A 26667-nucleotide genomic window follows, 5' to 3' on the forward strand; every position below is an offset into this window, starting at 1 on the left:
GAACCCTTCTAGGTCTTCTACTGTATGTGCACTTGTCATGTCCTTTCCCTTCAATGTCTGAGCTTTTTTTTGTCTTTGTCACCTATCTTAATTGGGACATTCTGGTATTGTTACAATAAAAATATTTAATAGCAACTCTCAGCTGGCTAATAAAACCATATATATATAATTTGAGGTCTGTAGCCTTTTTCCATTTCAGCTGGGAAGTTTTATGTTTATGCAGTGTTAGTGACACAATTAATATAGGAGTAGTAATAAGGAAATAGAAAATTTAATATACCTTCAACAACGTTGATTTTGCCACTCTGACTTTTGCTTTCATTCTCAGCGATTTTATGTTGAGCATGCATCATAAACCAAGCAGAAGGTAGAATGGGACTAACCTGACAGTTCTGTTGGGAGCATGACTTCTACTTCTCCTGTCTTATTATTTTTACTGTGCAAGCTTAATGATGCATGCCTGGAGTCTCCTCCAAGTAAGTGCAATGTGATCAGTCTCTGTTGACTAAAGCCCCCCCGTGCCCCCTCTGCCATGCCAAAACAGAGATGAACCTGAGCTTTTCTTGGTTATTTCTGAAATATTTCTGAAATAGTTCCTCCTTCCCTGCTCAGCAGGGAAGAGCAAAGCATTGGAGCCAAAATGCCACATAAACTCTGATTAAAAGCCAGCTGCTATAAAAAGCTCGTGTTCTTAAATGGCTGTATGTTGTGTTAAGTTTATATATAAAGAAGCACGTATGTGCAAGAGTAATTTTAAAAGCAAAGAATATATGTGTCCTTGTTAGACTTTGGCACTGTTCTTGTAAGAGAGGTCATGCTCTGTTATAATTCATGACACATTGATTTTAAATATTTGCTTGGAGAGTGGGTTTTTTATTTTTTTATTTTTAAAGCAGGTAAAGAGATCATTGATTGTGTAGCGCTAGCACCCAAATGATCTAGTCCAGGTCTTGCTGTGCACGTCTTGTATAAGTGGATTTGTGGGGTGAATCCCTGGTGCTTCCTCCTGCAGTGATTGAGTGCGTGTGTCTTGGTGCTGTTCTCCAGCCCTGCTCTCTTGGGAGCTGGGTCTGCTCCTGCCCTGCCCTGCTGCTGGGTCAGCACATCCCAGCGGTGATATCTCTGCGTAGGTGTCTGCACGATGCGTACAGGTGAAAAATGGCCAGATTATCGGTGACTGCATCAGGAGCTCGCTGAAAATGTAACGTCAAAAGAAGAAATCCTCTCCAATCCTTCATATAAAACAGGGGTGCAAGGGTACACAAGAAATTGCCAGATCTGCCAGAACTCTTAATGATAAATAAGACTGATTTATGACATGTATGTTATACCTCAGACATGAAGGGCAATTTATAGAGTACAGGGGCCTGTCTGCAGCCTCCCTTATCAGGTTTTAGCTGGGGTGGAAAATCTGACAGTCAACAAAACTGCCAGGTGCTCCTGCACCTGCAGAGAGGATGGGAAAGGGGGAAATGGGGCTGATTGTCTGCTGAGATGTTACATGTGCCTAGCTTTGCATACTGGAATTAACCTGGCTGAAGCTAATGGAGACTGGGGTTTTAATTTGGATGCATTGTTGAAGATGGGGCGGGGGGGAACAAGGTCTGTGTCTGTAGCATTAAAGCAAGCAATGTTTTGTTGCCCTGTTATCTGTGGTGCTGCGAAGCCATCAGGTAGGGAGAGAGGCAGTGGGAAGGTTGTGGTGTACACTGGGAATGCAAAAAAGACCTTTTAGCTAAAGCTTTAGCCTCGGGTTTGCGAATGATTTTATCATCTAGGCTTTTCATGGATGTTTATAGCTGTTAATAAAGAGGGTTTATTTATTGTACGGCTCCTGATGCTCGTAAGTGCTGCAATGTTGAGGTGCTCTGTGTGTAACCAAAAACTAAGAAGGGTTGATAAATGCAAAGAAGATGCAGTCTCATTGTCTGAATCTCGGGTAAACAGGTCTTCTCCTTACCTGTCAGGAGTTAGGTCTTCCTCTATCTTGGGTATCTTTTTCCTTGTGGTTGTCTTCTTTTTCTGCAGACCACAAAACCAGGCAAGAATTAGTGACCTTAGTACAGACATATATACATATTTTTTTAATGTACTGAAGCAAAGTGAGGGCCAGAAAAGCAAACATTTTAGTGTCTGAATGTAGCCCTTGTTGCTGAAGAACCCAAAGGGAAAAATCCTATCCCTGAATGCCCTGAGGGAAGGAAGTCATGTCCCCATTTATAAAGGCACAGGAGATGCTCCCATTGTTCAGTGCTTCACCAAGGCACAGCAGAGGTGAAGCACCCTGGGCTGAGGAGCTGTGTCCAACCTACAAATCTCATGCAGATCCTGTGGCAGGTGCTCTTGAATTTGGACTCTGCATGAAGTAAAACCTGCTGCTTTATTCTTTCTAGAATATATCTGCTCGGGGAGCCTCTGTACCTCACCTGTGTCTGCCACCTCCCTGATGAATGCCCAGAGCATCATACTTCAAAGCAATCAGTCCTGCCCCTTCCAGTGGAGGCTGCATACAAAAGAATCCCAGGGTCATCTGCCCCAAGAGAAAACTCTTTGCTCCTTCCTGTTTGGAGCAGGACTTTGTGGTTGAGTGGGTATGGTCCTTACCCAAGGGGGAAGCAGGAAGAAAAAGGGTGTGGGGTCCAAGTAGCTGCTCCAGAGCCTGTTCATGGCTCTTTTCCCCCCACCTCATTGGGGTAAAATACATAAGCAGCTTCCCTGAGGGTCACACAGGGTGCTTACAGCTGGACCAGGACCTGAAACCAACCCTCCCGAGTTGCTGGCTGGCCTCCTAACCATTAGACATCCTTCTGCCTTCTCTTTCCTAATGCCTCAGGGAAGAAGCTTGAAGAGGTTGGAAAAACATGACCTGCTCTTCTCTTGATACTTCCACTACAGGAAGATTTTTGACTTGTGTGACTAGTTTCTTTACATATTGCAATAAGCCCATGGAAAACACAAATGAGAGAGATGTGAATCAGTAATGTCAAGCCCCTCCATTAATTACAGCTCACAAACCATAAATATGGTTAGGGATAATTAGTAGTGGAGAAGGCATCATTAATCCATGTTAGTGCCCACCACTGGTGTCCATACTCTAGTTCTGCAAAGCACTTTAGAATTACTTCAGTGGAACTATTTACACAGTGACATTTCTGCACCATGGGATTTCTTCAACAGCTTAAGTTTAAGCGTGTGCTTAAATGCTTAGTTGATCAAGACAGCTTATTCTTTCCAAAAGTTTATGCTCGCTTTCCTGGGAATACAGTCGTTTATTTTTGTAATAGTGAATACTTCTGCAGAGCTCTAGAGGGTATGTTGTTGAGTTAAAAAATCCTATCCAATTATCTGGAAAACACTCAGGTTTTTTTTCTAGAATGGATTAGCAATGTTCAAAAATATACCAGTTGTAAGCCGCAATGTCAATCACCTATGGTTCAATCCCCTGTTTCTGTTCACAATGCAACAAAGACACTCTAGCTAAAAATGTAAATTAAACTCAGAACTATATGGATAAGCAAACTGGGAAGAGGTGATAATGTGTTTTAAATTTTGGGTTAGAGTCGTGCAAACAACTCTGTGTCTGCAGAACCACACCTTGGATTTCTTCACATAAATAAGCTTGGCAGCAAATACTCGTTAGAATGTGCTAGTGGGGTTTTCTTTTAAAGAAAAGGAGCAGGAAGAACAAAGCATATGCCACGCTGTTTTAACAACTGAGGAAATACTGAGACTGTCAGCGGTTTATTTCTGGTGTTCCTCCAGCTTTGTCTCTTTAACCTTTCTTCCAACAAGCTAGAAATTACATATCATGGGGTCTGACTGGGAAGAAAAGCTCATTTCTACCTAGTAAAGACACTAAGCATATGTTGAATTTATTGCCCAACTGGTATTGTCCTCAAGGCAGCTTCACCAATAAAGTAACTCAAGAGCAAAACAAAAATGAACGATGCAGGGGAAAAAATGTGTTTTCCTAATTAACATCAGCACTTATGGGAAATTTGGCAAACACTGAGATGTGATAAGGGGAGATATGAATTGTAGACAGTGGCTTTCCTCCAAAATGTCTTATTGGGAACTGCTTTTATTTAGAAAATGATAATGTTTAATGAATGTGAACATGCTCATCGTTTATAATGGAAATCTCCTTGTTTCTCTCTCTGAAATGTCAGTCCAGCTTCTGTGTAGCCATCCATTTACTTGGTTATTTTCCGCTTTGCTAAGTCACGTGTAGTGAGCTGCGTTAGTCGTTAGTTGGCAGATGACAGAAGACTCTCTTCACGCTCAGCGTGGCACCTCGTCTTACAGCACGGGCTCATGGAAATGTTTTGAGTAGCGCAGAGGTTGCTACAAGCAGATTCCAGAGCAGAGTGTCTCTGGTACCAGAAGGGAGAAGGTAGCCAAAATGTCTCATGGAGGGAACTGTTCCACCTTGGAACCGCAAGGAGCTGTGTCACCCTTTGGCTGTGATGGCACAAGTCCTGCTGCCATCGGCTGTCTGCGGCTACCGCCACTGAGTACGTGGAAAAGTAAGGAGAGGGAAGTACTTCTGTGGTGTAAGGGAAGAGATGGTGTAAAAGCAGCAGTCTGTGAAATGTTTGAGTGGACTCCTGGGATCATGTGGGAGCCTGAGCAAGTGTGGATTTGTACTGTGTGCACATCTGCTCTGGACTGAGAAGTCTCTTCTGGCAATGTCAAGATAGAGAGCAGCTTCTGACACTCGTACTGAACAAGTCCTTAGACAAAGATGTTCCCGCTGATTACTAAGCTCTTGCTAAATGAGGGGCTCTGATCCGTACTCCCTGCTGGGTTTAGCTGCAGCATCCAAAGAGGTTACAGGCCCCACGGCTGGTCGAGAGCGCTGGGTGCTCATCTCTATCAGCTACAGAAAATCCAGCAGGGACTGTGAATCGCTGTCCTCAAACCCAGCCTGTCTCCTGGCCTTATTCACTATGGCTCTGCTCCGAGCAAGTCTGGAGACTGATGTCAATATTCTTGTCGTAGCCATCGCTATAGTTAACCTCTTGTGGTTTTCTTTGCTTCTGCTGGCTGCATCAGAAAGGGATCCCCAAAGCTGTGTTGAGATGCTAGCAAGGCCTGTTTCAGAAGCAACTTTTACATGCTTGAGTTCCCATGTCCCCTCTTTCTGTTTTTTTTTTTCCAAATTCTGGCCATGCCTTTGTGTACGTGTGGGTGTGTTCACTTGCAACGGGTTAGTTTTACCTGCAGTTGGATCGGAAACAAATCCTTGGGGGAGCGGAGCAGGAAAAGCAGCACAATGGGCTTGATAAGAAGTGCTCTAAGTACTCAAATGGAACTTCCAGGTCAGTAACTGCAGAGAGCTAATCTGTTGGCTCTTATGTTGGGTGGCAAGCCAGATTAAAGAAGCTAGGTCTGTGGTGGTTTACTTGGCTGCAGGTTCTGAAGAGAAATGCTCTTGGCTACTAAGACCTCTGGTACTGTGGTAGGGTATGTGGCATCCACCTAAAGACAGACTTGTAAAGCTGGTGGGTTGTGTTGAGCCACCCAAATCAGAAGCTTGGGCCGTCAGCAGAGAGGGGTGGGCTCAGAATAACAACATTTCACTAAAAAGTCAGCGCTGGCAGAAGGATTCTACTGATTCCTTGAGAAATCAAATACTTTGGGAAATGCTAGCCCTTTCTCTTTCACTTCAGGTGCTTTGTAAGGGGCTCCTCTAGGCTGGGGTGGGCACTTAGACCTTCTGACATCTCTTTGCCAGCCTTTCTAGACATCAAGGCTGCATCCCTCACTAGGACGCAATCTTTCTTCAGATCTTTCTTCAACCTGTTTTCACACGGGTGCTTAGGATCCCAGCTTTTGGTGATCCGTGGCTGGGCAGGTGACAAGCTGCCACTGTGCACAGTGAAGAAAAATGCAATTTGCAGCGGAGCTGAACAACGTTGCTCTGTTTCTGCGGTATTCTCATCCCCTCCCCTGTGACAGTTAGCAGCAGCTGTCTGGAGCAATTAGAGTCCAGCACAGTGTGTCTCTTAACGAGGACACTTGTGCTCTACACCCTCTCAATGCTGGACCAGAAGGACAAGTAATAGTGGGACAGTGTGGGCTGAGATGCTTCTAACACGGATGGAGGCACAGGATGTGTGCCTCAAACAGCAGCGTGGCTTTTTGGTGCATATTAGGTGCAATCTAATTAGTTTAGGTATTTTCAGACCAGCCTACTGGTCTGGAGACCCATTTGTAAGGGGAAGAACAATTTGCCTTTCCACTCAAGATCATTCTTCCACAGAGGTGGCAAATGGGCTTTTTATCTTCAGGGACAGTAAGAACAATTCTTGGTAGGGTTCAGATCATGAAGTGATGTTTGAAGGTTTGGGAATCGGTGATAAAGTTCAGCCTGGAAAGTAAAGCGTATGGCAATAAAGGAGTGGCCTGCCGGTATGCCCGGAGCTGCTGAATTTTGTTTATCTAAGACCTGAGCTATCTGTACCGCTGACCGGGAGGGAGCAGTTAGCCTCCTTATGCCTTTACAGTCCAACTCCAAAATATCCTCGCTGAATTCCCCAGCAAAGGGGCTTTCAAACAGGATTTCAAACTCCAATTATTTTCTGTGGGTGGGGCAGATTATTTTTTTTTATTTTAATATGGACTTGACAGAAGTTTTCAGAGTTGTAAACTACTTATCCTAAGAAGTGCTTGAAAAGGCAGAGGATCTCTGCTCCTGGGTAGTGACTATTCCCTGACAACCAAAAAAAGCCCTAGTCGTACTGTGATGTCTTCCTACACAGAAACCAGAAGAAATCCCTTCTCACAACAGATGGGATGGCCAAAGGTGGCATCGTGAGTTGGGGAGGGGTAGGGGTAAGTGCCCCTAGACACAGAAAACTCCACTTATAAGAGTTCACTTAAAGAAATTACCCTTACTGCCCATTCCTCGCCGCCAGAGTGCAGAAAAAGGTTTGTATTCTCTGAAGAATGGTGAATTCTCCTGAGAATGCTTGTCTTTGCAGAATATCCCTTTTTAGGAGAGAAAACTGTTTTACATCGTGCTCCAGATGTGTTCATGGGTATAACGAGAATCCAAACCCACTGTTCCTTCATTGTACAGTTCAGAGGGCGGATGTATGGGACCCAGGATGTGGTAACACAAGCCTTGGAAAAACTAGAGTTTTGCTGAATAACAAATTAATATGCTGCTTCCAAAACATTTAAGATCATTTTATCCTTCTTAGACAGGACAAAGCAGATCTGAAGTCTGTGTGCACAGGTATGCAAACAGTGAGTTGGTTTGAGCTATTTATGTAAATATGAATTAGAAAAAGCCTTTGCCAATGCTGACTGGATATTTCAAATAGCTTTGCAAAGGGAAAGATGTGTTTTGACTAAAACTGGATACCTCCTTCGATTCCCCACCCCTAAAATAGAACTGCTTTTTTTTTTCCAGAGGAAAAAATCTTTAGGGAACTTGTATTATTTAATTAGTAGTACTTTCCCCTCTTCTCCCCTCCCTCATTCTCTCAGGCTACTGGCACAACTTGGGAAAACAAAAGTTAAATAACTTTCCTCCACCCAAACCCATTCCAACACTATATAGAAGGAAAACACCCAACCCTAACATAAAGCTTTATCATTCCAACGTGACATTTTGAAACAGTTTTGACCAGCTGATCTAAATGCATCTGCCCGTGACATTTTTGGGAAGACTGTTGTACTATTTCGTCTGTGTATCTTAAACCTCCCTATTTTTGAAACAGATTTAGCAATTCAATTGGTATCAGTTTTCAGAGTCGCTCCAGTCTTGCGTTATCAAATTGCCCCTGCACCTCTGTCAGGTGAAAGAGCTTTTTTTTAAAGATAATTTGAGTAGAAGTACCGCAAAGACAAGTATTTGCGTGCTAAAGGGATTATAGAAATGAAATATAACGCGAGATTAGTGTTGGCTATTTGCCCTGAGGATTTGAAGTGGGTCTGCTGATCGAATGGTAGGGTCTGTGAGCTTAGAGTTATTTTGCACTGACGTGATCTATAGTTTAAACGCTTGGGTAAGGAATTCAGGGAACCGCGAGCCCTGGAATTCTGCATGTGGTAATGCTGTGAAATTAGATGCGAACATGACGTGGGCTGCATCTCAGTGGGTAACACGCATTAAAATAATGTACGGGTTTAACCTATTTTATATGCTTAAATAAACTTGGCTTAAATTGCGAGTTCCCAAACCCTTCAACAGTAAGTAGTACCACAGTTAAACAACGTGTACCTGGCTGTACGTGATTTATGTGTTGATGCAGATAAATGAGAGCTTACAGCAAGACATTCAAAGTAAATTTTTTTGGTGTACAGTTTTGAAACACATTAACCAGTGCTCGTTTAGAAGAAAACCAGCCAGCAGTTGAACACACCCAGATCCATGCCTGCCTTGGAAAACTGTATTAATCTGAACCTGTCACCTTAGAGAGGGACTGCCTGGATTTTCCTGTTTGGCTGGATCAGAGGATTTCAAGAGGGTGTGTGTGTGTACCCCTCTTGAAAATCTGGTGTTATCTTGTAGTGACTTATCTCTGGAATAGTTCAACTTGTCCTAAGCAATATTTATAAAGCGTAAGGAATAACAATAACTAAAAGAAAAGGCCTTGAAAAAAACTGCAGGTGAATAGATTTTTAAACGCTTCTGACTTAAGATTCAGTAAATGTTTAAAGTGGATGTTTTGATAGTGGTATCTGTGAGACTAGGGTTTGCACTGAATACCACTGTATCTAGGCAGAGATCTGACATTTACCCTGAATTCTCTCAACTGGCTACTCTTACCTTTTCACTTTTTCTTCCTTTTTTCTGTTTGTCACTCTTCTCTCCATCCACAGCCAGTCTGAGATTCCGCAGTTTCTGTTGCATCAATTCATCGACCTATCCAGACACACACAGGTGAACTTTTCTAAGTCTTCTGTTCCGCCACTGCACCTTGGACAAATATTCATCTAAACAAGCGTTAAAGCCAAGAACAGATAGTAGGGACTCTGGAAGGAGGTGAGGTCTATGCCAGGGCCGCTTCTTAGAGCTGTAGAGAAACATATACAGGCAACACACGTTATTAGTGTCCTCTTACTAGTGTAAGCATACCTGCACTCTGATCTCTTCTTCTACTTCTCCCCGTTTCTCTTCTTTGATCAGCTCTGGGTCATGATCCTGGAGAAAATCCCATCCCTCGTCTCTGTTCTGCCAAACGGCTGTTATCCAAAAGGAAGAAGAAAGAGGGGGGGGGAAGTTACAGAAGCTATTGGTTTCTCCAACTGCTTCTGGAGACAAAAAATAGGTACTTGTAGGCAGCTTTTATTAAATTATTAGCTGTATGAAAGTAGCAGGCTCTAGGGACCCTTACCAAGTTTAGAGCCCTGTTGTGCTAGGATCTGTAAATCTTGAGGTTAACTTTTCTTGGCCTCGGGCTGTCAATGGGTATTAGCTTTCAGGAGGATAATGGGACATGGCAGTTATCATTTTCTGGTTGTAAAGCTGAATGCCTGGAGCGCTGCTCACCTTCAAGGGCAGGTAGTGCAGTATCGGTTGAACCATACCGTGCCTGATATTGGCGTTCTTTCTCTCCCTGCTTAACAGCATTGTGTCTAAATATTTACTGTGAAGTCCAGAGATGACTCCTGTCTTGAGGAGCGTGTTCTCTCTATGTGTGTCTCTTGGCTTGGGGACCAAAAGAAGGTGTTTAATTTAAATTGGGAAGTTTTCCTCGTCTGCTCAGTTATCTAATGCTAAGTTAAAGCTGCTGCGACCTCGTGAGTTAAGTTAGCCTTTGTAATAATTCACGCGAGGCTGAAATCTGGGCCAGGAGCACTGGAATACGCACGAAAGCCTGCGTGGAGAATGTGGAAATGGAGGTGTTGAGGGGACAGCGAGTCTGAGCGATAACCTGTATCCAACCCACAAGTGACATACGGTCACACAGTTTTTTAACTCTATCTGGGGAGTTTTAAGCTTGATGCAGTAATATAAGAGGTAGTTGAAGTCTTTTTCCAAAAACAGACAAGGCCCACCTGATGCAGCACCTCTATTTCTTCACGTCATGTAAAGGATAGGCAACGAGGAGACCAAACTCCAGGAAGAAAGCGAGCTTGTGCAAACTGATGATCAAAAAAACCGCCACAAAACCCATTTACAATAAAGTAGCTGATGATCCCGAAGTGCAGCTCTTATTTTTTGTTGAGACAAACTGCAATTTGTTCTTCAGAAAGCAAAGTAAATGAAGTCTGGCAAGCTCAGTGCATATCTGCATTCTTTCGTATTAGCAAAAGGTGCTTTTTTTTTTTTTTTTGGTGGAAACACCTCTCTTCCTTCTACGTTTTTGGAGTTAATTTAGAGGACAATTACTGTATTTAATTTCCTTGCATTTTAAGCCCCATAGTATCTTTATAAATGACAGCTAATCTCCAGCAGTATGTGCTAATTAAATTTCCAGATGATTTAAAATGACAGCTTTCCACTTTTAAGACACGGGCTCCTTTACGAATCTGTTTTGTACAGGGTACTCTTTCCTGTACCCACTGCTGTTTCTAAGGCACTATAAATTCAGGAAGGTTTTCACAGTACCCATAGGAGATCATTCACGTTTTAGACCAGTTAATATAATACTGGCTGCTATTTCCATCCCCTACAAATTTTCAAAGTCCAATTACGTGCAGAGTATTTGTGGCTTTCCACATAGGGAATAGTTTTTGCAGGTGAGTAGTCTTAATTTCATAACTGAAAATGGCAGAGGTGGAGGAGGACAGTGGATTTTTTTGGTAATGAGGAAAGAAACTCAAAGGTATAGGCATTAATTTCTTTAAATTACTTGAGTCATCGGATGGCATGACAGATGTCACATAATATTTCAAGAGGGAAAGCTGATTTGCCCTAGTTAAAAGGTACCTCCTCCAGGGTTACCAGCCTGGAATTTTAGCCTTGGGGAAAGGGGATATTACATGGGAGTTATGTGAATTTTTAAACACTTTCCTGACTGGGTCAACAGGTTGCGAGTGCTATGTTTTCATAGGAGCACCAGGTTTTAGATACTCATTTTTTCATAGAGGTGTCCATAGATATTTTTCATTCCATTATTTTCGTGATAGTTTATTGTCATTTTGTAAATTGACTAGTGGTTAATAGCCACTGCAGGCAAACCAGTGACAGTCCGCACAGCTCGGGCAGCTGCCTTTGGTATTACCTGGCAGCGAGTTTTCCGAGTGCTCTATTAGCCACTAGGTTAGAGGTCCCTGATTTTAGGAGAGAGATCAATAACTCATAGGTGTTAGATGCTATGTTGGGTTTTTTTATAGATCAACAAAATGTTTCAAAGTTATTTTTGAAGCAAGGTCAGGAGGCTAAGGATGTTATGTTTTCACTGGCTGGTCAAAAGAACTCGGTATTTTGTTACAGACAGGGTCACCCAGCCACGGGAGCTATTTTTGCACGCGTGTGTACGCAGTGCAATTTATATCACCTCTTCTAAAATAGTGCCTGCTTATTTTTGGATTATTTTATATGTGTATCTCTAGCTCAGGACTGAAAAGACAGGCCAGGGTGCTAATGTGACTGCTAACATCACTGTCACAGCGGTATTAGCTTTCACTCTGCAGACCAGTAGGTAATTCCAACATCCCTGAATTTCAGAGAACAGCTTGTGACTAATAATTGAAATATATTTATCTGAAGCGTGAAGCTTTTTTAAAATGACTGCTTTCAACCTTCTGGCAAAAGGATTTGAATCTCTTGATGTCTGGTTCAAAATACACAATATCACCTTAAGGTTTGGGCCATGGGGTATTTGGGTTGAATTATTTAAATATCTTCTGCAACACCGAGCAAGTCAAAAATATCAACTGGCCATCTGTATAATGGGAGAAATAACACGCTGCTGCCTCACAGTACAGGGTACTGCAAAAATAAAACCCAGGAAGATGGAGGTAATGATTCAGACCGCTTAAGTTTTCCACATCAACTCTTGCTATTCCAGTGTAAAAGTGGATGTCACACAGAAACTGGCTGTTTCCAGCAACAGTTTATAAAATAAATGTTTTAGAGCTTGGCAAATGTAGGTTGGCAACTAGCAAAGCTGTCAAATACTGTTTTAGGAGAATAAATGCCTTCATGAATTCTAGTGAAGTTTAGGTAGTGGATCTAGCTTGATACAAGGCAGTGGGGGAATAAAATTGGGTGGAAAAATCTGTAACTGAAATGCTTGATCTCTGTGAAAACCTATCTACATCTTTTTTAAGTATTTAAGTAACCTAAAAACAAAGTAACCAGTTTGCAGGGGATGGGAAAACTTTCCAAATTGTGTTTGGGGGTGTGTGACTAAACAAAAATGTTTGTTGTTTGGCCATCTATCACTTGTAAGCTTTAGACACAATCATAAGGGTCTTCAATGGAATCATTTAAAGGCATCTGATAAACTGTTTCTTAACCAAGCTCCCTTACTTCAGTGATATTTTAAGCTTTATTCGCTAATACATTTACATTTCTCTGCAAATTGTGATAGTAACTGAGGTATTTCTACATAAGAATAGAAAGAAGTTCTTAGTGTAGAAAGACCAAACTCAAATCTTTTTTTTTTTTTTTTTTCCCCTAAACAATTCTAGTACTGAAATGAAAGGAGGCTAAAACTAAAAATACAAGAAACTGCTTACACTGCTCTGGTCAGAAGTTGTTCTAGATTTGATTCTGGAGGCCTTGAAAAAAGAACCTCATCCATGGCCAGATTAAAACTAAAACTATTCTGAACAACCACCAGGTAGTCACCATTGTGACCTGTGAGGCAGGGAAGGGTGCTGCATGGGGCAATTAGCAGCTGCTTACTAAAATTAAATATGATGCCAAATAGATTTGGTTCACTAGGAAGAAAAAAAAAACCCAACCCCAAACCCCCCTGAAGTTTAACTGAGCAGCTATAGACTCTTACTGTGCCTAAGAGAACTGCAGCTACTCTTTGAAGCTGGCAAGAGAACTCTTTGTGCTCTTGAGGATTCCTGGTTGCCCTCGGTGCAGAAAATGGTTCCTTCTTCTGTGCCTTTAGAGCTAGGCGAGTAGCCGTCAGCTCTGGCAGGACGGGTTGGAGATGAGCATCCGTGTTTCACTCTGAATGCCGGGCTAGAGTCTTTATCTACCACAAAAAGGATGCTGCCCGTGCCTGACCTACTTGAGCACGTTATTGCAGCGTACTGGTGGCAAGCGCTGCCGGTACGTCATGGGAAGATGGAGGTACTCCTCACGCTGACTGGCTCTAGACATCCAGTTCAGGTGTCTGTGGAGCCCACGCTCCTGTTCAGACAGTTAACAGGCTGCTGAGCTGCCCTTGGGAGACGTACAGGAACACAACACCCCTGATTCAGTGCTCATCTTCCCGCAGAAAGTTAGCGTGAGGAACCCCCAAAAGTTATACGCTTGCAGAGCCCAAAGCAGGTATCTCGTTAGCAATGGCACTGCTGGTGCTCAGACACACGTTGGGCGTCAAACGTGTCCCCAGTCCTCTCATAAACCCCCTGACTTGTTACTACTTGAGATAATTGTGAAATCTGGGACTCTTTATTCTTATTAAACTAATCTATTGACCTCTGTGGTGTTTTTATTCTGAACGCTGGCATCCGCTGCCACGCTGGGAAGCACTGCGGTGAGGTTACAGCCAAACGTGTTTCCTACAACCTGGAGGAGAGTTGTTTGCACAAATCCGAGGAGGTGGTGAATTTGTAGTTCAGCGTTGCATTGAAGCTTCAGCGGGGGAAAGCACAGCTACTCTATCACCTACTCATTAGCGGAGTGCTGGATGAGCACATGTGGCAGTGCAAAATGAATGTACCTCCTGCGCTCTTTTTGTTACTTTGCAACACGTAGGGTCTCTACGCTGCTCCTTCATTGCTCTTGGGACTTGCTGGATAGGAACCCTGGTCTTGCTATTGGTGGTTTTGAGTTAAAAGATGCCATTTTGTCCTGAGTGCCCAGAAAAGCACAAGTAATGTTCCTGGCCAGTTAAGGAAAGAAGCGTGGCTGAATTTGATCCTTATCTAAAGCTCCTGCTGACTTCAATAGGGTTCTGATGTAGCATTCAAGAGTAGAATCTGGAATGAAGAACTTCAGCCATAAAACTGCTTTGTGATTTATAATTTGTAAGAAAATCCTAATTGTTAGAAGACAGAGAACAGGCAAAACTGTTCTGGTGTATATTTAGCAAGTAAGTTGTACACATCTTTCTCTCCAGCCAACCCAAATCGGGCAGAAAACTTGACGCCAGTAATTTGTCAGCAGGAGGGAGTAATGGAGGATTTTCATATGAGGAATTTTAGCAAGCTGCTAACTCGGCAAAGTGGGGGAGCAGAAAAGATATTTTTAATAATTGAGAATAGAGTCTGCATGAAATCAAAAAATAGTCCTGAAAGCTTTGTTGGGGCACATTGTACGATCAAGGACTTCAATTTGGCTTGTCTGACCTTTGGAGTCCTGTCGTGCCGTTCACTTCTAGTTCCCGGGACAGAAGCTCCTTTCCATTCCAGACAAGCGTGGGACTTCCCTGCTTGCTTCCAGGCCTGGCACAAGTGATTGCTAACTCCCTTGTGTATCTACAGTACGGTGTTTTTGAACTATTGCTATTCAGATGCTGTTTTTGTTGCACTTGGAAAATCTAAGCAAGCCCTTGCACGTACATTAAAGCGCTCCAGTTCTAGCTCGGCCGCTCTCGCTCGTGGAAATGTACCTTCCTGTACGATTAGCTCAACGAATTTGAGAGACTCCTAGGAAGACCTGAGGTACTGAAAGGACCACCTTCCTAAATAGCACTTTAATCTAATGTCCTCATTTCTATAACGTTGCATAGTTTGGGCAGCTGCCCAGCTTGACCTTATAGGAATGACATCCAGATTAAGCTAAATGAGAAGAACATTCCAGCTGTAATTGTTATCTTTTCCTACTGACCTTTGTATTGACTGCTTCCTTCTTCCATTATTGAAAGGAAATTACTGGGACCCATTTTCCAGCCTTCATCCTCTTCCTAGATTGGGGGGAGTGTGTGAAAAGAAAAATCAGAATATTAATAGGTAGAAACTTCAAGTGTGAAAAAGTGTCATATTTGTAATTGAATTTTTAAAGCTTTATTTTAATTTGAGGAGTTAAGACAGCATTGTTTCATCAATTAAAATCTTCCTAGCGGGATATAAGGAAGTTTTATCCCCTTGAGAGAGGGGGTGTCAGTTCATCAGTTGGCCTACTGAGGCCACAAGAATTAAACGTAGGCTTGTCTGAACGTGTAATATAGATAGGAGACTTGTAACACGTAAATGCAATTACCTTGCTGTTTTTTCAGTTACTCTTATTGTAAGGTTTCTCCCCCCCACCCCCTCAAGGAGTTCCCAACTTGTGAATAATTCCAAGGTGTTGAAACCTCATTTTAATGTGTAATCAGAAAGAAAAATAGTGATCTTGGTGTATTTTGCAAAACAAAACACTTTGTTTCAGCTTTATCAAAACACTTTCATGTTTTCCTGTCTAAACAACACTGACATGTTCCTGAAAGAGTCTGATTTCATTGAACCAGTATTTCTGATGGAAAAAAAACTTGTCAGAAAATTATCAAAGCTTCTTCATCTTGTACCAGTCATAAGTCTGAAAATGTCAGTAAGGTAATGGTTATTAGTGGGAAGAGGTGAACGTGGATTTATGCAAGCCTGCACAAGTTGTATCAGGTTTTGCTAACCGAGGTGTAGTCTGGAAGCCACTGGTTATCAGCAAGATGGAAACCACAGCTCCCGAAATAACTGAACAAATCCCCTAAATTAGATGCTATTGCATACCTGCTACTGCCAGATTACAGTTGCAGCCAGATCATGTGAACTATTAAATATCTGTTTTTAATTAAAGTGTTATTACAGTAATTAAAGTTTGGGCCCAGAAGGACATGCAAAATGTAAATACACTTATCGCTTCTTACCCTAAGCTCTACAGATACATTTGAAAGAGATCTAGGAGTTTCTTGACTTAAACATCAAGAACTGTTTGGTTGAAGTATAACAAGACTTTGAGAATCTGACACCCAGAGTTCAAATTCCCAATTCCTCTAACGTATTCTCGGTTTTTGCAGGGTGTGGCATTTTGAGATTCATCCTTGGATCTTTTGCAGTAGGCAGAATCTATTCTTTTCATGTTTTTCCATGATATTTTATAGAAAGTGATTTAAAAATGGTGCTCTATGAGGAAAGCAAGTGCTAAGTATTAAAAAAACCCCAAACAACAAATCCCCCCCCTAAACCAACCTAAAAACGGGTTATTCGCTTTCAGCCTCTTAATAGCATAGGACACATTAAGGTTTCTTTTATTGTTACGAATAAGCCGCTAAATCACTTGAATTACTAGCTTCAAGGATTTTATACACTGATATAAATAATATTGTTGTATCAATTTAAGGGATTTTAATCAAAACCCCTGCACGTCTAAAGGACAGTGGCCGAACGCTGTTCTGTCTTGCCTCTATTAACAGCGCAGGAGTCAATGTAATATAAAAAACCCCTTTTCCTCTGAAGTCAGTTGATGTATTTTTTTTCTATGTTCAGTTGATTGATTCCATGCTTGCTCTGTATTAAGGCACCTTGAACCAACAATATACGTTTCAATCTAAGCAGAGATATGGAAAGAAGAGTTTGAACATACTTCTGAAGCTCTCCAAAGCTTAGCCCCCACTAGGCGATTCTCATTCGACAGCAGGGAAAATTTTGAATGGAGTCCATTGTGCGCTTTTGCTATGGAAATTTTTCTAATAGGTTTCGTGAAGGACAAAAAAAAATATATCTCGTCGTTAAATTTCTGGATGAAATTTAGGGATGCAACGCAGCCTTGCTCGTGTTTGGTGAGACAGGTTGCAGCACGTTACTGGGTGAAGCAGTCCAGACTGGTTTAATGCGTTCTCCTATTGAAAAGAGGGATCATACGGTGCTGAAACTTTTATTTTTTTCTTAGGTGCCCAATGGGAAATCAAATCAGCACCTTGCAGAGAAAAGAAAACGGAGTTACTTTGATATCAAATATGCTTTTTTAAAGATTGCTATCAGGCTTTTCAGAAATATTTAAATTTCCTTCTGGGCTCAAACTTTTGTTTTCTTTAAGAACTGAAGTTAGGAACAGGGCTTTTTTCTGCCTCCATTGCTAGGACTTATAGCCTATACTTATTTTAATAAGGGTCCTGCTGTTAGAAATTTTCCAAAAACTTCTCAACTGGTCTTAGATACTATTTTTTTCCCCCCCTGTCAGTATTATAACCTTGGAGAGAATGTTCCCTTTGTTCTTTCTCAATGAACCATACAGAACCTGATATAATGGCTCAGAATTTTACTCGACAGGACTCGTGATGGCTGAAGAAATGAGGGCGACGCGAAGTTATAAAGACCCAGAGCTCTACATTGTTCTTTCACCCCATTTGAAAACAACCTTGTAGAGACTGTGAGGGGATTGAGATTCATTTTTGGTATTGTTGGTTCTTATCTAATGAAACGTGCAAAACCAACAAGGAATCAAATTCATCCTGTCAGAGTCAGGTTTTTTAAGCAGATGAGTGAGTTGCCACCCGGTTTCAGAAGCTCAGGTTGGGTTTAGTGTTTTTAGCGTGGCTGAAGTGTCTGGAACAGCCTTTCTCCTTGCCTGTGCGAGACCAGAGGTATCACAGGGCTTTGTTCTGGGAAGGAGCGAGGACAAGGGCAAAGCCATTAGAGGACACCCTCTTGAATCCTCCGGAGAGGAACCGGTCGGTCTGAGATGCTACAGGGTTCTACGACTGTGAATGAATGACAATGCTCTTTGAAGTCTCTAATTTCAAAAGCTTTTCTAAGCAACCGCCTTTGTAGGTGTACTTTTATCTGATCTTTCTCGTGGAGTTCTTCAGTGCACATGCTGATTTGAGGGGTCACAGCATGAGTTGGTCCCGCAGAGCCGAACTCAGCACTAATACAAGTCACCAGAAGTCTTACGGACAACAACCAACTTGGGATGGGTATTATTTGGCTTCGGTCTGGAGGTGTCGCGCTCCTCTTGCTGCTCTCTTTCTGCTCTCTTGCTGCCTTGGGTTTGGTTTGCTCTGCCACTAAGGTACAATGAAGTGGTACCAGTAATCACCTTCCACTACTTGGAGTATGAACCCTTCACTAATGCTGTGATGGTGCACTCTATGATTGCGTCACCCTGACAAATGAACGCCTGAAGATGTTCCAGGGTAAAACCCCCAAACCCTCTGTTTTATATGACCCAAAGAGTCTTTTCATGTGGCAAAGATGCTATCAAAGTTACAAATTAACACTTAGATATCACCTCCCAATTAGATAGACTGATGCTTCCTAAGTTCATGTAGTTCAGGTTCTTGGCTAGCTGTTATGAGAGCTTTGGCCAGACTAATGGATGTTGTCCAAGAAAAGCATCTTTTTTGTTATATGGTTGTTCCAGGGTTAGGACGTAAAATTAATTTGTGTAAAATTTGCAGTGAGGAGTCGGCTTTGCCCCAGAAAACTCACCCTTCTCCTCCACATACTTGGTGAGAGATTAATGACCCTTATTTAAAATAAAATAAATGTACTGTTTCAGCTTTGTTTATACTATAAAGTAAATGAGAAACAAAATTTGCTGCTGCAGCAAAAGCCCACAATTTTTGTTGCATAGCTTGTTTTTGAAGATGCCTTCTGGTCACTATGCTGTTTCACAGGTGTTATCCTCAGCAAAGTTGCTCTTGAAATAATTTGGAAGCATTCCTTCTGTGAAACCATCCCATAGCATATCAAAGATTTCAGGGAGTATATCATACATTAAGTGGTGTCCACTGTGACTTGAAGCAAAAAATAGTTCACACCCTAAGAACATGGACTGAAAATGCACGACTGCTATTTACAGGCTTACAAAATATTGGCTTGTGGTACAAAAGACGCAGCTGGCCAATACAGAACTGTACTTATAAATTAGTTTGAAATCCACAGAAGCTCTGGGGTGGGTATCCGAGTGAGAAGAAGGTTCTCGTCTCCTAGTTGTTGTGCGAAGGGGTGGCAGTAACTAACTTGTGTCCCCTGCATTGAAAGTGGAAATGCTCGGTTAGATCGCTGGGCACAGCGTTATCTGCACACAAAAAAAGCAACAGTGCTTTGAAAAGTATGTGCACACTGTCTCAGCAACAACGTCAAAGCCATAAAATGTATTTTTTTCCCCTCATCTGTGCCTCTGCCAGTCTGCACCTACATCAGGTCTTTTCACTGAGCTGAGTCGTGGCCATGCAAATGGTCATTCCTATAACATGAGAGGTGAAATTCAGTTCCCCAGAATCATCAAGGTAATTGAAGGGCTGAGAGGGACTGGCCTCAGCCAGTTCCTCTGTCTTCTGAACCCAAACCTGAAGCCTGGTGAGCCCTCTAATGTAAATTTAATAGCCTCTGCCCACACATGGCTGGATAAGCTGGACTTTGGCTCTATTTTTATAAACTAACTGTTTTTACTGTAGGAAGACTTACTTTCTTTCCAGTTTTCTGTGGTTTTTTCCCTTTTGATTTTTCCTTCCCTCCTTCTTTTTCTTTTTTCTCCTTTTGGGCTTTTTTCTGCAAAGCCATCTCCTCCTTGGCAGCCAGTTCTGCAGCGACCTGAAAGAGACAAAAAGGAATGTGAAGAGCTGGTCAAATACTTTCACGTGCAAGGCGTGTTGGACATGTGCTGGAGGAGTTACGAACCCATGTGTATTCTTCCCCTCTCGCTTTCAGCTTTCCAGTATTGGGGAAACATGATATCCAAGACATTGCTTGGTAGCCCTCTACAAACTCCAGAGCTGTTGATCATTACAGAGAAATCCTGTGAAGGTATGCTGGTGGCACTCCTACCTGCAAATTTTGGCGTAGGTGCCGACTTTCCCGACATCGTTGGGAAAGAGGCGATTTCTATGTCCAAACAGCAAGGGCTTTTATGGAGTGCAACCCATTCCTGAAACCACCCAGAAGCACAATATTCTAATGACATACAACTTAAAGCTCCCTCTGGTCTTGGACTCGGATTATGAATTTGTCCTAGCGTTTCTAAGGCAGATAGATTTTTATAGAGATGGATTTTGAGAGTTTGCCCTGAGGCATGTCTAATTTCAAAATGTGGCTGAAGACTGAAATTGTTCTAGTGGGCGAGAGAGACTGGATAGAGAGATTGTGACAAACACTGGCAGATACACGTGGTTTGCCCAGCATCTTTATCCCTGCAAGCCAGTAGCAGCTGATAACTGGGTACAGCTTCATCTTTTTTTTTTTTTGTAATTTTAGTTCCTGGGTGTTTATACCCTATCAGAAAAAGGTGGAGGGTGAAATTTGCTGCTTCTACCCTTCTCTTGTTGCCAGGTGCCTTTCATTGTGTTCTTTTGTAAGATCATCCACTGATGAGTGTAAATCAGAAAATCTGTGGCCATTGAAGTTTATTAATGGACCATTAATATTGGTAGTACTGTGAAAGAGTAGAAAACAAAAAATTTTCAATTGTAAGACATGTTTGCTGTTACAGCAAACAATATTTGTTTTCTAAAGAATGCCTTTTAATGCATTGAAGATCGGACAGCCGAAGGGAGATGAAGACAAGGGCTATACTTTGCAGCCAGTGAAATTTCATTAGTAGATTTCCCCAAGCATTTCAGTATCTTACATTTAATTAAATATGGTAATTTAAACCCCAAGCACTTTTCAGTCATATCTTGCGGTGATAAGCAGTGAAGCGTTTCATTCCCTGGGATAGATTAACAGATTGACTAGAGTTCAAAATAGGTTTTTAGTGTCCCGGCAGGCCCGTTTGTATCCAAAACCAACAGAGCTACTCCAGACGTAGCCTTTACTGTAGCGCTAGTACCCTGCCAGAAATCCAACCTTGTCACTTCCGCCAGCCTACCAAAGGGTAACCGTAATGGTTTCCAGCAGCTCGGGGTGGGTTTATCCGGCAGGATACCTGTAAGCGTACGTGGGATGGACAAAAGGTTTTCATTTTAAGCAGTGTTTTGGAGTTCTACTGGTGGTATTTTTAAGTATATCCAGACTCTGATTGGAATGATTTGCTTTTGTGTTTTTATACTAGATGGATGATAGTGGAAAGGGTTATGCAGAGTTCCTGTTCTCATGAACCTGCTATAATGGGACTGAATTGTGGAACTGTCCTCATCCTTCTGCCTTGGCTTCTTCTGTCTTGTAAGGTGGCAGAAAACAAAGTGTTTACTACTTTCTGAACTGCAGTGTGAGCCACAGTGCTAAGTCTTGAACTAACTGCTCACATAGGGAACAGAAAAATCGCAATTGCGGTTAGCGCCGAGTGAAATGTAGAGTCACACAAGAAGCCAAGCCTAGACACACGCACACTGACTGCGGGCAGAGGTTGCGCCCATCCAAGCAACGCCTGTACGGTCGCTCTCCTGGATGCGTTGGCAATGTATGTGCAGCCTGAGATGCCAAGAAGTTTTGGTGGAATGCTCTGAAGCAGCTGGCAATGCCGTCAGCACGCAGAGCCTGACTTTTTCTGAAGTGGCGCTCTGCTTCCCAAAAGAGAATGAGAAAGCAAATATAACTTTTCCTTTTCCCTGTCAGATGCACCTTCTCCTCTGTACTCCTTTGGTGCAGTTTCTCCAGCTCTGCTTTCACCTCTGCTCTAAGCAGCTCTGTAATTGCAGAGGACTGGGAGCTGGGGTGAAGCTGGCTGTGTATCTAACCTTGGGTGGTTTGTACTCTTCTACACAGACCAATTTTCCCTCCAGCTACAAGATGCCTGAAGAATCTGACAAAAGAGGAGGAAAGAAAGGGAAGGGCAAGCAAAGGTCAGTTTGAGATATTAAGCAATTCACCCATGTTATAATACATTTTTTTTTTTCCCCTGAAGAAAACTTCACAGTGGAAATGAAAGCAGATGTATTTCTAAATTATTTTGGACCACCCTTTTCTTTGCTAGGTTGCCTCCTTTTGCAACGATGCTGAAAGCACTGAGAAAACTCTTAATATTGGGGAAGAGAATGTGCATCAGTAAGAACAGATGAATTTTAGTCTCCTTTTTTTCCAGTCTTGCCATAGGACTCCTGTCGTGCTCGTGATGACTCCTCTCCAGTAACGTTTTCTTCTGAGGCTGAAAAGACATTTTCATCTAAACTGATAGCCCACAAAAATCAAATTAACTTTGCTATTCATACATCAGTTCAAGTGTGTTTCCAAGCTCTTGCAGTGCAAATCCCCTTTTTTTGGGAAACAGAAGGGCATTGAAACAGAATGCAGCCTATGTATAGAAATACCTGATGTTGGTTTTTGAGCCAACTATGTGAAAACCCCCAACTGCCAGTAGTTTGTCACTCGTGTTCGATGTTCCTCAGCCATAGAAAGCTTGGTGGTGGCTCAGGCAAGTGGATGCTTGAGGCAAATATTCTTCCTCAAGAATAAGCTCTTTCCTCACCCCTTGAAAGAAAGACCTTACTTGAACCTCCCACCTTTATTAATGGTGTGGGCAGGGATAGAGTGAGTTTGGGAATTCTGGATCTCCAGCTGCAGCGGGTGAGAGATGGCCTCAGCCTTGTAAATCTGGCTCTGAAACCATTTGGAACAGGAACACTTTATACACAGGTAGCCTAGTGTTCCTGGAGAGAAAATGTGCTTTCTTTCGAGTAGTAACTCTACAGGAAGAAGCTATTTTGAAATCTAAGCAAAAAAAGAAGTTTCTTCAAGAGAACAGGACTGTTTGAGATGGGAAGAGATGCCATCCCCGTGTTCCAGAGTAGCGTGCCAAACACTAGACGGCCTATTTGCATCACTTGCACGTAAAATGCAGTATAAATGTACCTCTCCCTGTCCTAACACCCCTAGCTTGGGGACACTTAATTACAACTCTGATTACTCCCTTAAGGTGATGTTGGTTTTTTTATCAGTTGGAGATGTTCCCTGGCAGTGTTCAAGGCCAGGTTGGATGGGGCTTTGGGCAACCTGGGCTAGTGGAGGGTGTCCCTGCCCATGGCAGGGGGTTGGAACTAGATAATCTTTGAGGTCCCTTCCAACTCAAACCATCCTATGATTCTATAATCCTACGTTATTTTCATCATGGTGGGCGTGGGGCTCCGTGTCATCGAGCTAGCTGAGGGCCAGTGATCTGGATTCATTCCCTCTCGCAGGCAAATCCATTTGTGTAGCTTTCAATAACGTAGCGTTCTCCTGGCAAGGCGCTTCTGTGAGCCTTGTTTACTTTTGGGTGTGCACCGGCAAGCAAAGCTTAAGCTGTTAGAAACAGCCCCGGTGATCTGTTTCTTGCAGGAAAGAATTCAAAACGTTGGGTGGGATTTCATAGCTTTATGGGATCTTGCAAAATCTTACGGTTGACTTTAATAGACTGTTACACATTTCAGTCCATGATTGATCCATGCTCTAGGGTTGTGGGGTTTTTTTTTTCCATCTGCCAGATGTTGCCCAAATGTTAAACACTTGTGTTTATCTTTTGGCAAACACTTCAAAATGATAGTCTCCATTCAATGTGTTTGTGAAAATCTCTTGGCTTTGCTTGGCATAGGTGGTTTTATTTTTTTTATTTTTTTATTTTTTTAAGGAAGGTGGGTGATAGAGGTGAAAAGGGGTTGTTGATCCTGCCTGGCTTTAGGTATTCAACCTAGGCTACTGGCTTCAGCCAACAGAGATTGTGTTTGTAGGCAGTGGAGAGCTGCTGGACTAGGAGTCTGCCCGCAGAATGGCTTCGCTGCAGAGAATCATCTGGACGTGAATACATCTGCCCCTGGTGTAGCTTAACAGAAACTGAGTACCGTTTCTGTCCTCCTGCCTGATTAACTGGAAATAATCAGATTATTTTTAAGGCTTTGAGATGCCTGGCTCCAGCTGATGGCACCACGCATTTGGCACTTTTGAAAATCCAGCCTGATAATTTCTAAAAGGAGCATCCCAGAATAGCGTGGAACAGAGGAAATAAAGGTGAGTGTGACTGTAGGCATCAATTTCTGTTACTGAAAAGTATGCTCGGTGTATTTGCTGTCAGGACAAAAACGTATTTGCACAACGCTGGGTACAAAAGAAGTACGACTCCAGAAAGCCTCTTGAGTCCTCCTCTGACACTTTAAAGCTATTTGTGATACATTCATTTGGTAGGAGTGAGAAATTATATTTGTGTGTGTGTGAATACTGGGGTATTTGACTGCATAATTGCATTTTACTGTCCCTACCTGGGCAATAGTCAGGCTTACTAATTAAACACTAACTACTGGGGATCTCTTGCACTGCTGCTTACAATCAAAGTGATTACTGGGATTGGTGGGGATCTCTAGCTGTTGGTAATAATGAATACTAATTAGCAGGGTGGTATTACATGGAGTGCCAAGCAAGGATCAGGAGCATATGTTTGCACAGCAGTTAACATGTACTTTTTCTCGCCCCTTCTCTAGATACTGCGATTACGGTAATGTGGGAATGACTTTGTCCTCCACGCAGCAATTGAATGTACAACCAAGATCTCAGTAAGTAAACATCTTTTCTGATAAGTTATTTAGTATTGGAAATGAGGGGAAGCTGGGAGAGGAGGGATATGCCTGCTAAATGGCAACTCTCTTGGCTTATTTTCACGGCGATGAGATTTAATGAACTACAGGAAGAGATCGTAATTTTGTTGGCAGCAGTATAAGGGCAAAGCTAAAAATTGTCACATCTGATGACTATCTTTGGAGCAAAACATAAAAAAACCATTAGGGAGAGGCCTCTGGAACAGATGCCGGGAGATTACACTGGTGTCCCAGAATCTTAAATTTCTCTTGAAGAGTGTGAAGTAAAGAAAAGCTTCTCTTCAGTCAAGGGACGGTACATATTTTTCTGACGAAACCACCACGTACTTTGCATCGGGACCTTCTTTGGCGTATTTTCTTGAAAGGTATTTTGCAAAATGTCGTGAAAGCAGTTTGTGCAGAAGGCCAGCTACGTTGCAAAGTCAGGTAAGGTCAGAGTTGTCAAAGGAGAAAGAAATATAGAATGTATAATAATGCAGCAATGGTTCGTGAAGTGATTCATTTGTATTTTATTTTCCCCAAAGTGTCTTTACCTAAGTCTTATAAAATGCTCGGTTTTTAAATACAGTTCGGTCCTGATTTTTCATGGAGTTTAACTTGGGAGTAACCAACCCCTTCACAGAAGGTAATATATACAAGAGGTGAAATCCTGTCTCCCCTGAAGTCAAGGACGAAACTCCCATTAACTCCAATGGGGCCAGGATTTCATTTACTATGTTGCCCAGTAGACCAGTGTGGAACAAAACCAGTTGCCTTGGGGATTTTTAATGTGCGGCAGACTCGGTTGAACAAAAAATGTTTCACTTGTCTGACATTCAGGTAACATCGTGATCGTACTGAACTTTCTTTTGCCAGCTGCATTCTGGATATCTGTTAAGGTTATGTGACATCTGTTCTCGGTTGTGCTGGCTAAAAGGGGAGAAAATCTTTGAAAATCAAATAATCGCTAGTGAAAATTTACTGGGAAAACAGATGCAGTTTTTTCTTCTGAGTATTTTTATATGCAGGGGAAAACAGACAATCTCTCTAGACTTTTGGCTTCCTTTAATTTTTTTTTTAAATGCGAAGAGAAAGCAGATGCCCAGGAAAGACAACAAAATAGCTGAAAGTGGGAATTCAAAGCTGGGAGCAGGACAGGAAGAACGTATTTCTCCAGAATCTACTAACATATCCAGTTTTGCTCAGTAGAATTTCTTTTTTCTTTTACTGAGTTGTGTTTATCCTTGTTGGTAGCAGGTCTAACTACACTGTTGTTCCTTGATGGCTTCTCCAGCAATAAGCCGTACTTTCTGGGTTGCTCTCCTGCTCAGAGCAGCCAACAAAGCCTTCCTGACTCTGGCATGTGTTTCTACTTTAGAAGCCGAAAACTTAACCGATGGCTCTCCTTCACTCTGTCCAGGACCGAACAACAGCGCGGCTTAGATACAGAGGCCAGCAGGGTTGACCTTTGGAGTACTCCAAACTTGCTAAAACCAGGAGCATGCCCTAAGCTCGGTTTTAATGAGGCACGGAGAGCTGTTTGTAGCAGCTTTCTTGCATGTTTTTGTAAGCAAGCTTACTAATGGTTAGGTACTGTCCTTTATGGTGAGCTAGTTTGTGTTTACATCCTCCCCAAACTACATAGATGCTGCTAGTGGGTTCCAGGAAGGATTGAATCCAAAATGTTATCTTACAATACTTGTGTTAAATCAGCTTTTGACAACTTAGTGTTCCTAGCCCACTAGTAGCTGCCATATTTGGTTTATTCAGGGGCCAAATCCTGCTCCTGTGTGCAGGGCTTCCTATTTGTAATGTCCCTCAACAGCCTCATCATCCTGCTAAGATGGTTATGGTGGTTGGAAATGGCTCTGAGTGCCAGCCACTGTCTTCACTGCTTCAACTGGTCTTAATCCCTTTACGTGACCCCCAGGTAATCAGAGGAAGAGGTTATCAGCCACTTCTATTAGCCAGAGAAGCCAGGAGAGGGTTTTTACCAGGAAAAACACACGTGTTCATTACAAAGATACGTAGATAAACATAGATACCTCCTTCACTTGAACGTGCCCCTTGTTCAAGCTCGTTTAACTGGCAGTAAATCAAGGCTTAGGCCTGCCTGCATAAGAAACTCTGCTTAAGCTAGTTATCGCTAGACTGTGCTGATACTGAATGCAAACACGCTGGA

General features: G+C 42.4%; 1 protein-coding gene and 1 long non-coding RNA gene across 2 annotated transcripts in view; one reads left to right on the plus strand and one right to left on the minus strand.

The window, feature by feature from the left end:
• The window catches only part of DRC11 (dynein regulatory complex subunit 11), a 105649-nt gene that overhangs the window by 27032 nt on the left and 51950 nt on the right, over positions 1 to 26667 (minus strand). The window contains exons 8-12 of the mRNA XM_075755934.1: positions 19477 to 19602; positions 14921 to 14996; positions 9092 to 9198; positions 8783 to 8878; positions 1961 to 2022 (exon numbers count right to left, since the gene is read on the minus strand). Of these exons, the coding sequence (XP_075612049.1) occupies positions 1961 to 2022; positions 8783 to 8878; positions 9092 to 9198; positions 14921 to 14996; positions 19477 to 19602 (467 nt within the window). The remainder of the gene's footprint in view (positions 1 to 1960; positions 2023 to 8782; positions 8879 to 9091; positions 9199 to 14920; positions 14997 to 19476; positions 19603 to 26667) is intronic.
• The window catches only part of LOC142602310 (uncharacterized), a 43889-nt gene that overhangs the window by 6965 nt on the left and 10257 nt on the right, over positions 1 to 26667 (plus strand). The window contains exons 2-3 of the long non-coding RNA XR_012835998.1: positions 23811 to 23925; positions 24393 to 24464. This is a non-coding gene — a long non-coding RNA (uncharacterized LOC142602310). The remainder of the gene's footprint in view (positions 1 to 23810; positions 23926 to 24392; positions 24465 to 26667) is intronic.

The sequence above is a fragment of the Balearica regulorum genome, chromosome 6 (genome assembly GCF_011004875.1).
Source record: "Balearica regulorum gibbericeps isolate bBalReg1 chromosome 6, bBalReg1.pri, whole genome shotgun sequence".
Classification (NCBI taxonomy): domain Eukaryota; kingdom Metazoa; phylum Chordata; class Aves; order Gruiformes; family Gruidae; genus Balearica; species Balearica regulorum.